This window comes from Boleophthalmus pectinirostris, unplaced genomic scaffold, assembly GCF_026225935.1.
Source record: "Boleophthalmus pectinirostris isolate CB_2022bp ecotype Guang Dong unplaced genomic scaffold, ASM2622593v1 HiC_scaffold_19, whole genome shotgun sequence".
Classification (NCBI taxonomy): Eukaryota; Metazoa; Chordata; class Actinopteri; order Gobiiformes; family Gobiidae; genus Boleophthalmus; species Boleophthalmus pectinirostris.
The window spans coordinates 22,134,828-22,148,249 of NW_026571140.1; the positions used below are offsets into that span (position 1 = coordinate 22,134,828).

The 13,422-nt window shown below is 39.8% G+C and overlaps 1 protein-coding gene across 1 annotated transcript; it reads right to left on the minus strand.

Annotated features, from left to right (window-relative positions):
• Positions 1-4,810: 4,810 nt before the first annotated feature.
• On the minus strand, positions 4,811-8,779 carry rcn1 (reticulocalbin 1, EF-hand calcium binding domain). Its single transcript, XM_055154941.1, has 6 exons — positions 8,236-8,779; positions 7,214-7,407; positions 6,962-7,140; positions 6,050-6,110; positions 5,768-5,967; positions 4,811-5,636 (listed from the first exon to the last, which is right to left on the minus strand). The coding sequence occupies exons 1-6, from the start codon at positions 8,451-8,453 to the stop codon at positions 5,529-5,531; spliced, it is 960 nt and encodes a 319-aa protein (XP_055010916.1). The 5' UTR covers positions 8,454-8,779; the 3' UTR covers positions 4,811-5,528.
• Between the last annotated feature and the right edge of the window lie 4,643 nt (positions 8,780-13,422).

Sequence of the window (13,422 nt, forward strand, 5' to 3'; positions counted from 1 at the left end):
CAAAGTTACCAAAGACACGAGAAACATAAACACTCCTCATTCCCAATGAGTGGTAGTTTATGTCCTATCACAAGTTGAGCCTAATGATCAAATTTTTTTTTTAAATATGAAAGCCTGCCACAGATTTGACCTAGAGGAAGGCCTGCATCTCCGAGGCTTGTTCTTTATTCTGAGAGCAATTATTGGTCAAAATATGTCAAAAACGTTCCTACATGAAGAACATTAATGAATTTTTGCTTTCAAATGCATTGATGTGTTTTACATAGTTTGACCACTGGATGGCAGTGTCAACCTGTTTGAGGGGCCAAGTCTGAGCGCACTGAACCGTTTTCAATTGTTAAATGTGAACCGTAAACGCTCTTTATACTTCTGCACTTAGAGTGTCCATTTAATATCTGACTGCCCACAAAACACTTAAATGACACAAACAAACAAAGACAAACATTAAAAAAAAAAACCTAAAAAAAAAAACAGACTATGACTTGACCACCTGTCTCTCTTTTGGTTCTTTTTGCACAGCCACTTAAGCCCATGTCCCTCGCCCACTTTTTATTTATGCCTGATGAATTGTATAAACTATTATTTTGGGAAAAAATGTATAATAATAATAATAATAATAATAATAATAATAATAATAATAATAATAATAATAATAATAATAATAATGATAACAATATATAACAATGTACATTCAACAACATAGGCCTACATTTCGTTGAAGCCCTACCAGCCTATGACTTGTTTTGAAACGAGACCTAGGACAGATGATTGGTGTCAGGGTGTATGAGTATACATTTCGACTCAAGTAGAATAAACGATTTTATATATGTCAAAATGCTTGGTAACTACGCATGCACGTACTTCTAATTGGCTGTGGGCTTTATATTCACACGCAAAAATCTCACACGCATCATTCATCTCCTTACTGTAGGCGTATCTCCTCTGTCAGCATCTGCCTCCATGCTGGACTACCAGGCAGATTAAAATGCCGTTCGTGTATTCTAGGGTCACGAGCGTCCCATTGAAGTTGTTTGTTCCACTCCGTAGTAACAATGTTGAGCTAGTCTGTGATGTTCTTCTTCCTAACCCAGTGCACTTTGATTAATCAAGTTAAGATTGAGTTCTGTCTTAGCAGAAGAAGAGGACAGTGAACACACACTTCACTTTTAAACTAGAGACTGCTATATTTGGTTGGAAAAGTCTACCATCTTGATAAATAACAATCAAAGCAACGTATATGGATCAGTTCTACGTTCCTACTGGTAATGAAATGGTTTGAGTATTGGTAGAAACATACCAGAAAAGTGTAGGAATATCCGATGTGGGGTAATAGCTCGCTCTGTAAAATGTTAACAGTAATTTGAATGCATGAACACACAGAAACATGCACAAAACTCCCATGCACATGCCACCAGATGCCCCTTCTGCTGTAGCGCTGGCTCTGTGCCTTTAAGGGGTGTGAGCGTGGGTAATCTCAGGTGACGTACACCTGGTAATGCACAGCCCAAGACATCTGTAGGGCAGCAGGCCTGCTACTTCGCAGTCTCCAGATCCATGTGCAGCTCCTGCAGTGTGTCTACTGAATGTGACCGATCAGCCTCACACTCACATAGAAAATAAAGACTTTTTATTGTGACACCTGTAACAAGTGAAAGTATATTTAAGTTACAGTTGTGTTTTTTGATGGAGGAATGAGTTAGGGATAGGGGTTCTGTTCAGCAGTTCTATAATTAGAATGTCATATAAATACATATAAACACTTGGAAATGATGATGATGATAACTGTCAGTGGAGAACTGACACTTTCAGTTATCAGCCAATTGAAAGTAAATACACAGTAGGCTACATGGAAATTATTCAGACTCCATATTTCCTGAATGCCCAGGTGCATTTGACATGAGGATATGTCATAGTGTGAATCTTGGGGCCAAATAAGACATTGTTTAACCTGGAAAGGTCAGTGCACATGTAGCACACTGAGGACTCAATGAGCCCCCAGGGATTGTTAACAAGGTCAGGGCCCCAGAGACCAAACTCACAGGGCTACAAGAGACCAGCAGCACGCAGCAGCCTGGCTGTGCCAACAGGAGGCGCTGGCCAGGCCCCTTTGTATGTTCAGTGAAGCATACATTTAGTGGTATTCCCAGACAGCTCCTCTTCCCTGAGGCTGCTCTGCTGTAGAGCTGAGCGGGGCCACAGTCTGAGGGCCCTGGTTCTTAGGAGTATTCCCTGTGGTCTGAGGCTGCCGGAGGGGCTCCGGTGTGGGGCAGCTATGGGACTGCGCAGGCCTTGGGGGCTTGGAGCTCAGATGGGGCCTACAGGGTAAACTTTCTCACTCAGGAAGCACACTCCACAAAGACTGAGGGAAAACACCTTGAGAGGAGTCTGTCATGAAGGCAGCAGCAGCCATCCTATAGTCCCAAGAGCATAGAAAGCACACAATCACACTCATATGTAGTGAATAGAAGCAACATGCACTAGGCTTTAAACAGCTTCTGCCCTCGGCCGTCTTTCATCTTCCTCAGACCCTCCTGCTGTCTCCTGCTCTACATGAGGAGGTTCATTTCTAATGGGATTAGACATATTTCTATCATGTGAGATGTCAGATCACAAACCAACACAGTTCCCTGGGGAACACAGGACAGGAAAGAGATAAAACAAGGCCTCAGCATCACCCCAATCCCTCTTGCCCATTATCCCAAAGGTAACCAGATGCTGAGATGTGGTGAGAGAGAAAGGGCCACAGCCAAATGGAGCGAGAGAGGTGTTTTGTCCAAAGAAATCAGTCTCATTGGGATAGCACTGTCTATGTCCCAAGCCAACATGAACTCCAAAAATAAGTCCTCTGTGGGCCTCTTTGACTGTAGTCTTTTAATGAACATTCTATCTATCATCAAAGATATGCATAAGTGAGGCAGTAATTGTATCTGAATCAGCCAGGCCCTACCCTTTGGGGGCACTTACTTACCAACTCACTAGGTTTATGGTTGCTAAATTAAAATATATGGCAGTTTAAAACCCTGTCCCTAATTGTGTAGCCATTAATGGGCGATTTCTTATCTACACAGCTCTGACAGATACACAAAAACTCATAATGATAGAGGAGCAGAAGTAAATTTTTTTTTCTATCATCAATAGAAGTACAATCTCAGCAGCATAGACCCTTCATTTTCAAGAGTGTTTACAAGATTGATGCATCATTGTACAGCACATAGTCACATGACAGCAATTTTGTATTTTATGAATAACTTTATTTTATTGTCATATTCCTCTCTGATTCTACAAGAGATGTGATTTCTTCTATATTTATGTAGGTCATGTAAATATGAAAAGTGTGACACTTTGTAATAAAAAAATGCAAGTTGGTATTTTGTACCTACACAAATACAAAAAATATTTTCATCCTTACTTGCATACACTTGTATAAAATATGTACTATTTATTTTGTACTTTGATATTTTGTTATGAAACTGGAAAAAAAAATTTAAAAGAGTGAAATAATTGAAATACTATCAGCCACAACCCCTCAGAATCACAGTAACACAGCACATGAAAGACAGCTAGACCTTATTAAAACACTCATTCAGGCTTTGCTGTTAATTGTTTTTGAGTAAATGGCACCGTGCTATAAAAAGCCTATTTAAAAGAAGATTGTTGTTGGACAAATGGAAATTATTCCATAGTGGAGGAGGGTTAATCGATTCAGACGTCCAATAAGCTTCACTTGACGTCCAATAAGCTTCACTTTACGAGCCTCCTCAGTCCCGCTCTCTCTCCCCGTGTTTTACCCAAAGGGCTCATTATTATTAGTCCAAAGCACATGATGTCCACAGACACTCATATGAGAGACGTCTGTAGTCATTACGATACAAACACTCCCCCAGTGCCAATGATTAAGAGGCCATCAGGAGCGCCAGGGCCCGGCTGTTAAACATGACCGCCAGGCAAATTTTAGACAGACCAAGAGCACAAACCTCACACAAGCAAACACACATATTAGTTCATTTACATCCTGAATATGCATAGTCCATGTTCACCTCAGCCATACATTGTTTGCATACATTAAGATGTAACCTGACACATGCCAGAGAAGATTTTCTCTATTCTGCTGCTTTGGAAAGCAAAATTGTTAAATATAATCATTAAATATTATTCAATAGAAAGTAGACATAAATATTGCCAGAAACATAGATTGAAGTATTGTTTTATTACTCATGTTAATATTTCCCTCTCTTTATTTGAGTTTGAAGTTAATGTTGAATGTTGATAAATGTTTTGTTCTTGTTTAGCACCAATGACGGCAACCTTTAAAAATAATTTCACACACACAAACTTTCTGTGGCTGTCTGACATTATATTGATATTACAAAACTGAAGTATAACACATTCCACACATTCATAGGTCTGTCTCATACTTCTTCTAATGAGTTTCATTGCATTGGTCTTGCTTGACTTCCCTTGCTAACTGGCACACATATATCCATATGTTCTGCATGAGCAGACACAAGGGACAGGCTGGGTGGCAGAACGACTTTCTCAGTTACATGTAAGAGTCCTGCAACCACTGCCAGCAGCAAAGGGAAGTCCTCCCAGCTCCATCTCTGTTCATTCTGGACAGTGAGGCATGCATCATTCAAGGGCAGAGAAGATTTGTGTAACCTGATGACAATTAATATAGACCACACTTTTTCAGCTCTTATGAATATTTTCTGTCTAAACCCTTGTACCTTTACTTTTGATCAAACTAAGGGGGTAACACTGCCTCAGTGTTTAGAGCACTCGTCCACCAATTCAAAGCCAACACTAAGTGTGGAGTGAATGAATAACAACTTTAGTGGAGAGCTTTAAGACAGTCCTGTAAACATTAACAATAAGCAAAATTTTGATTTTGAAATAGAATTTGCAGACGGTGTAAGAACAACAAACTAATTTAATCTAAAATTTCAAAGACTCACACACTCAATGTTATAATATAAGAGGGTAGTATTCTAGTATTTAAGTTAACACAAATAAAAAGTGTAAGAGTTCTACTATAGCTGCAAAGTAAACATCACATGTAATATAGGCAGGCTTCTGTAAATTCATATTTTAAACACCAAGGAAAAGAAAAGTTCACAGGTTCTAAAAGAACCAAATCATAAAATCATAATAATAAAACGCAGATATAATTTGACAAGAAAAAGAAGTAAAAAATGCCAACGCCTTTGAGAAACCATTGGTGAACAGTAACATTTCCCCAATACCTCTTATAAATAAATAAAAAGTCATTGTTGGAGCTGCAGTTTCACATTAATTCTAAAACTCCATCTACACATCTCAGAGATGCCACTAAAGGCATCACTGTTGATAAACGTGTCCATTAGGACCAGTTCATTCCCTGAATGTCAGAAACATGATCTATAATGGCAGCCTTAGTTTAGTAGAAGGACCGGGCCAGAACCCCTCTCACTCAGAGTCACAGTGTAATTCTGTCCTCATGGAGGAGGGTGATGGTGGTTGGCAAAGAGATTTCAAATAGTCGTTTCCTCTCAAAGCTCATCATGGTTCCTGGTGAGGTCCTCTCCATAGTTGGTAGCTTGGCTTCCCACAAACATGTTCCAGTTTTCAAGGATTTCTTCCCTAGTCAACTTTTGATCCTAAGAAGTATGAAAGCAAAATTATTTTCTGGTAATTACAAACCCAAATTCCAGCAGCATATATGTGTTTTTTACAAGCTGATAAACCATGATTTACTCTGTATCCCATTATAGACATAACTTTGTCTAACCTTATCCTGGTCTGACTCATGGACCAAATGCCTGGCTTCAGCCAGAGCGTGGTCATAGTCTTGAGGCATGATCCAGTGCCGAATTTCATCCAGGTCCATTTTCCCATCTTTGTTCAAATCTCTGAAGTCAGAAAACTGCTCCCGCTCAGTTTTGACCCAGTCTGGCTCAGGGCCGCCTTCCTCATGAGCAAACATATCCGCTGAAGTGAATATAACAGTAGAAAAGGTTAATGTTGATCACTTAACTCTTCAAATCAGATTTGAGGTGAGATCTGAACTCACCAATGTACTCGTCCTCATCAACATGTCCATCACCATTTCTGTCAATATCTTCCAGGGTTTCCTGCATTCAAAACAAGTTAATTATGTCATTATAAGGTCAACAAAAGGCTGACCTCTACCGTACTGTACATACAGTACATGAAACATGTCACACAGAGTAATGTGTGGAAATGGCATTAGGTTAATCTTACAGCTGCCACACAGAGCCCAATTATGGCACTGTGCGCATCCTTGCATTTGCAACTTTGCAATTATCAAAAAAAAATCTCAAATCACAATTGAATGTTATAATTTTATTTTAACAAGGGCTAAACACTACTAGTATTACTAAAAATAAGCTGTCTACTCCCACGGTTGGCTGTTTGATTTACTGTAAACCATTTATTTCAAGCACTGTTTTTTGGGAAACTGACTGATCAACAAGAACCAATATAGCTTCGCCCACTGGACCCATAGGGGTCCTCAAGGCCAGGATCACCCAAAATAACTCTGTAACCACTAAAATATGTGTCATAATTCTAAATATATATCTTGAAATAATCTCGTGATCCATAGGCCAGAGTCCCTGTACAAGTCCACAACATTGTGTGACACCGATGCAATTAAAATGAGAGATCAATAATTAACTCTGCCAAATGGGTAGTACAAGTTTTATGAACACAGAAGCACACAGCATGCTGCAGATATTTGCCACGCAATCACTGGATAGTGCAAATTTTATATATTAAGACTGAGCTTTAAAGGACCAGCTTTGGCCATCTTATGCATAAAATAACCCAAATCAAGTACTTTTAGGCCCTAATAAAAAATTTGAAAAAACAGAGACATGGTCATATCTCAGAGGCATTTTAATTTCTTGTTGCCAGACTGAAGATGGCAAGTCTAGTGACTAGGTGGTTTAATAGGACTTACCAGAACCACAATATCTTTCATGTGGTCAAATTCCTCTGGGTGAAGAAAGGCTGTGAACTCCTCTTTATCCGCCACATTGTCATTGTTCAGATCAACAGTCTTAAATCTTCTTTCATCACGAGGTAGCATCTTCTTAAAGTTGAACTGATCACTTGCATCCTGAAACTCTTCAGGATTGGCTAATTTGATAATAAGAAGTTTCTTATATTAGAGGAAGGCTACTTGCACCATTTAATGCCCAAAAATACTTACCAAGGTAATACCCATAGGTTGCTTGTTTGTACTCATCCCATGAAATTTTGTTGTCTTTGTTGAGGTCATAGTCAGTCCAGACCTTTGCCACATTTTCATACACGTAGCGTTTTTGGGCACGTTTTATCCATGCCTTCAGTTCAGTAGTAGTTATAAGGCCATCTGCATCCAGGTCAATACGGTCCACAATTTTACTGAAAATATAAAAGGACACAACCCTTGGGTTTTTGATTTAGATTTTTTTTTTTTAAAACACCACACATCAATAGCCTTGGTTACTTTGGGATGAGTAGCTTTCATATAACCTATTCTATTTCAATGTGCACACATAAAGCCTAAAATATGATGATACATATCAAGAATAAGGTTAAAATCAAGGTATTTCTGTGGATGTTACAAACATGGAATGCTGTAAAAATATGTGTTCACCTATGTAAAGATCATATAGCAAAAGAGACGTTGAATTCTGTCAGCTGGACATCTTCACTCTAAAAACGTTTGTCCAGTTACACAGATATTTAAAGAGCAACTGCAAAGCAGATGTTACTTGTTCACCACCAAAAACGGCACCATAATTCAGTAAAAACGCGGGGAGGTGAAATGTATTCTTAGACGTGGGCTGCCACGTTGGGATGTTACAGGGATCCACCCACTGCAAACCCAACAAGTGACAGATAGTGCCATCTCATCACCGATCTCTCGAAAGCAGTAGGGCCTAGGACAATATAAAGTTTGGGTCTGTCCTTGGATTACTACCCCCCGTCTCCCACAGACTTCACTTCAGACCTAACCAACTATATTTGTTTATATTTTAATATTGATGTAGAATTAAGCCCATGTGTAACGAAAGAAGGGCGCGTAAAGTGCTTTCACTAAAATAATGGAATTTACTTTTGCTCGCATGCAGATCTTTCTCACGCAGTGTTCATTTTTTATGTTTTAGCATACAACATGAGAGAGGATGGGATGTGCTCTGCCCCCACTTTAAACCAAATAATGACGACGGCGACAGTGCCTCTTACCTAAGCCTGTCTTTGCTCTCCTCTGGTGTGAGTTGGTCAAATGTTTTAGCTTCATCTTTGCCCAGAAATGCCTCGTGGTCGAACTGGAAGCTTTTATTATCTTCGTGGGCTTGTCTCATAGTCTCTGGGTCGTGAATGACTCTTTCTTTTCGTACCATGGGCTTCCCACTCACAATAGTGCATAAAAGCACAGCTAAAGCGCAGGTGAAGACGTCCATGAGATGGGCTGAGGTGTTCTGAGGTCGAGGCTGGATCTAAGTTGGCCTGCACTCCAATGAACCAGAAGCTATTAGAAAAAGCTAACAGTCCCTTTCCCACTTTACCTGCAACGCACTTACTGCCCCTTTGAAACAAAGTAGCGGGCCTAGCGGCAGCTCCAACCCCCAAAGCCAAGCACCAGCACCTGTGCCCGTAGTCACAAACGCATGAAAACACCTCTACAGCTCACAAATGATTTGGGGTAGTAGTCTATACTATCCCTTTTCCTAAGAGAGGGATGTAGCCAAGTCGGTATTTCCTGACGGCTTTGCGTAACGCTTACGCAGCCAATCACGTCCTCAGTTGGAGATTTAGCCCAGCCTCGTCTCTTGCCAGAATCCCCATTATTGGTTAACGGGAGGTCGACAAGTATAGAAGGTTTTCAGGCGCCACGTTGCAACTGGGGGCACATATGAGAGAGAATGGGTGCATGTAAAAATAGAAACAAACACTTATTACAGACCAAGGCAAATGCGAAATCTTATTGACTTTCGCACGGGCCACCGTGTATGTAGCCTATGTATGTAGCCTACTTTCCAGTGTATAATGTAGCCCATCAGAGTAAATGCACTACCGAAAAGCCTGCACTGCTGTAATCCAAGATTCCAAACCCAAAGATCAGTTTCAACATGTCACTTGCATTGACTCATACCTAGTCACGGCAAGTTTATTTGTATAGCGCGATTGGTATACAAAGTAATTCAAAATGCTTTAGAATAAGAAACTGGAGTCAGGCAAACAAGACCACATTGCTGCTTATAAGAATCTACAAGCAGACTCTGAAACATTACATCAAAAATCAAACTCGTATCATCACTGTAAAATATTGACTATGTACATTTTTAAATTGGGATAACGTAATTATTTATTCAGATATAATTCTGGTCTATAAAACTCACCATGATCTTGCTCCACCCCCATTAAAAGAGGTCATACAGTTGAACACAAACACTTGAGAATCGAGCAGAGGAGAGTAAAATCCTCAGCCTTCCTCAAGAATCTAGTCCCCACAGAAATAAGGAACATGACCTCTTTAGATCTGCGAAACAATGACTTCTGGACAATCAGACATGTGAACATCTAATCTGTATGTGTTTTAACTTCGCATAGCAATGTCTCTATCTTGTATGACTGTGATTTGTGTCTATATTGTCTTTAATGTATGTGCTGTGTGTGCTTTTAGCATGCTCTAATTTTACTATTGACTGCAGTAATATTCACTGATCTTAATGTCTTTGTCATGTGTGATGGACTGAATGTTATTGTGCCTATATCCTGTTTTTTGTCTTGCCATCAATCTGCCATTTGGACTACGGATGAAAATTAGCCTGCATGGGTAACTCTGGCACATTTACATGCTGTACTAGCACATGCTGATCAATGTGCACTGTCCCATATTTAATAAATTAACATAAATCATAGTGCCTTATCTACCTACTTTACCTTACCTTACCTTATCTTAGTGAATGTTATCATGGCAACTGTGACCATAACAAGTGTTACCATAGCAACCATTACCATAACAACTGTTACCTTAGCAACTGTTAACATAGCAACCATTACCGTAATATAGTTATGGTAATGGTTGCCTTGGTGACGCTACCTTAGTGATGCTACCATAGGGACTGTTGTAATAGTGACTGTTACCATAGCAACCGTTACCATAACAACTGTTACCATAGCAACTATTACCATAACTACGTTGCATTGCACTACCCTAGTGGCGTTACCGTTGTTGCGCTACCAGAGTGATGCTACTTTAGTGATGCTATCTTAGTGATGCTACCTTAATGACGCTACCTTAGTGACGCTACTATTACCATAGCAACGATTACCATAACTACATTACGTTGTGTTACTATAGAGGTGCTGCCATAGTGGCGTTATCATAGTGGCGCTACCTTAGCAGCGCTACCTTGATAGCGCTACCTTAATGGTGATATTTTCATATTTATGCTTGAAAAATGTCTGTGTGATATTTTTGACATATTTTTGATTTTTGATAAACATTTATGAACCCTATTTGGAGTTTGAATTGATTTGACTTTCTACAATCACAAGTACAAAGAAGTGGGTAGGGATAGAGTATAGGTGAAAGCAGAACTTTTATGAGCTCTCAAGCCTGTAATGTAGGACAATGCAGGATTGCTCAAACATGCATGAATCAAGTGAAATACATGTAAGTGAGCTATGGTAAATGGCCACATTTTTCTATAGCGCTTTTCCACCTTCAAGGCACTCAAAGCACTTTACAACAAGGAACCATTCACCCATTCACACACACATTCACACACCAGTGTATGCACACACTGTGGGCAAGGTGGGTTAAGTGTCTTGCCCAAGGACACGACGACAGCATTCATCTGTGGGAGCTGGAATCACACCAGCCAACCTGTGGGTCAGTGGATCTGACCGCTCAACCTGTGATGTTTATGTTGAGAGCTGGAATCGAACCGCCAACCAACTGAGCTACTGCCGCCCCAAGCTATGATGAGCGAACACAATAACAATGTTAACAATAACTTTTATTTCATGCCATGGCTATAATTTTAGGAGTGAATGAGCCAAAAGAAAATTAAAGTCTGTCAACTGTGCAAATTGTCTTCTGCAGTGTAACCTACCTGGATGGCTGAGGAATTATAAATATCTATAGCAGATACACATATGGACAATTTCCTCTTAACCCCCAGTCAGTGGTAGCCAATTTGGACTACAGCCTACCGCTGCAGGAAGCAATGACTAACTCTAAAATTAGTTTTTTGTGGGAATGTGGAGGTGGCCTCTTTTACAAACTCCGCATGACATGTTTTCTGCAATGCACAGGAATTCATATGTGAGGGGCAGGCCAGGGATCATAACTATATGAGGACTTAAAGAATCACATTACTCAGATTCATCTCAACAGGCTGTAATAGGAAGCAGCAGACTCTGTACCCTGGAAACTACTTGCTGACACTGCCATGCCTAATCCTCCGTCATAGGGGAAACATGTATTTTGCCATTCATCATTAGCATAATAAGCCAGCACATGGCACTTTGCTGCTTTGCATAAATAGTACACCCCAGTTTATGATTATAAAGAGGCCCTGGGGCTAACTAGCCTCTTTATTTAATTAATGAATTGTTAATGTATTTAAATGAGTCCTGCCAGGTCAAATTGAATCAGTGTGTTGTGCAGAAATTATGTAATTTATACTTAAGATTTTTGTTACAGTAATGGTGGAATATATTCTTTTTTGGAAAAAAATCTAATAAAATAATAAATAAAAAATGTGGAATAGTAGTAGTAGGAATATATACATATAACAAATGCAGTCTCTCTCTCTCTCTCTCTCTATATATATATATATATATATATATATACACATATATATATATATATATACAGGAACATTTGGCGAATGAGCCAGCCTGAGACAGAGTGGCATTCAACATGAATATTTCAAAAGTGGGGGGTGGGCATCTCCTGGGGTGTTCTGTTAACCATGACATTACACACCCACAAGAGACTGCATTTGTTTAATGTAATTAAGAAAACCCTATGGTGGGAGACACACAGTATTAGTGTCCACAGTGTATGCTACTCAGATGTGGCCTCTTGATGCCCTTTGTCTCTGTAACAGTGGAATAAAATACATTTTTAAGTTTGTGGTACAGGCTATACCTAAAATGTGAATGTAACCCAAAACATGCACAATAAGTCAGGGCTAATTTATTTGTAATGCAGCTAATGTATTTGTAAGGCAATTGTTCATTTTAAAGAAACAAGGACCAAAAGGACTAAAAACAAAGGCTTAGCCTAATGCTACACACCATTAAAGAGTTCATTTTATTCTCTTTACCAACCACCAAAATAATATATAAAAGAAAAAAGAAAAAAAAGAAGAACAAATTGGGAGAATAAGATGTAAATGTAACAGAACAATGCAGAACAGTGTCACAGGCCCTACTCCCACTATTTTTCCTTTCCTATTTTTTTTCCATAGTTGTAATAACTCACATGCTCAACTATTGAGGACAGATTAATAAACTTCTCATCGCTGCCATATAGGAGAATAGGAACCTTTGCTCTGTTTAATGACAACTGTAAAGTGGAGGCAATCATGGGACGCCTCTGGTGACATTTCCCTGCTGCTGCCCGGTCCACTTATCTTTCACAAATGGCTGTGCGGGGCCACTATCAAAATGAAGCGTTTTCCCCGAGTCATTACATCTGTCACTGGGGCCATTTCCATATTGAAAAATCTGAAACAATAAACGACGCTGCAGCCTTTAATAACTGTGAAGGAATCATATTTGGAAAATTGCATTGAAGCAATAACCTTTTCTCCCTGTAATTAGATGACAGAGAGGTCCTGGTTTTAATTAAGTTGGCAATTTATAGTTGGGCGGCCATACCTCGGTGTGCTGATTGGTATAGGAGGGATCACAGAACAGCGTTTCTCCAGTTTGAACAGATTTGATCTAGTAATTACTGTGTTATATGGCAAAGGCCGCAGCCAAGCCTCTGAGTCAAGTTGATGTGGTGCTCCGTCAAGCATGGCCTGGCTTCAAATGTGAGGCAAGCAAGTATATCTGTCTGAATAGGTCTTGAAAGGGGGTCATCAACAGAAGACATAATGTTTTAGGAGTCACATTAAAACTGGATTGTGGATGTGTGGGGGCTTGTGGGTGTGTGAATGTCAGTGCGAAAGTGAAACAGGGAATTGTTCAGGCTCAGCCTCATTTTCTGTTGCGTCTTAATTGATCCTCTTGGTCACTGTTAAAGAGGGGGAGGTAGTGAGGGCACAGGGTGCTGTTTAAGGATGCTGTTTGAGGCCTTGTTAATAAACAAGGCAATTTACTGTCAATTTATGTCCTGACAGGTCGTAATGAAGACCATGAAAAGAGGATTAGCCACAGACTGTCAGGAGACTGACACTAGGGATG

What these genes read in the sequence shown, in the direction of transcription:
- rcn1 (XM_055154941.1), bottom strand. Translation starts at nt 8,453, where the DNA reads ATGGACGTCTTCACCTGCGCTTTAGCTGTGCTTTTATGCACTATTGTG. An exon ending in GAGAGCAAAGACAGGCTTAG is followed by an intron (nt 7,408 to 8,235) that starts GTAAGAGGCACT and finishes TTATATTTTCAG; the next exon opens with TAAAATTGTGGACCGTATTG. An exon ending in TGATGAGGACGAGTACATTG is followed by an intron (nt 5,968 to 6,049) that starts GTGAGTTCAGAT and finishes TATTCACTTCAG; the next exon opens with CGGATATGTTTGCTCATGAG.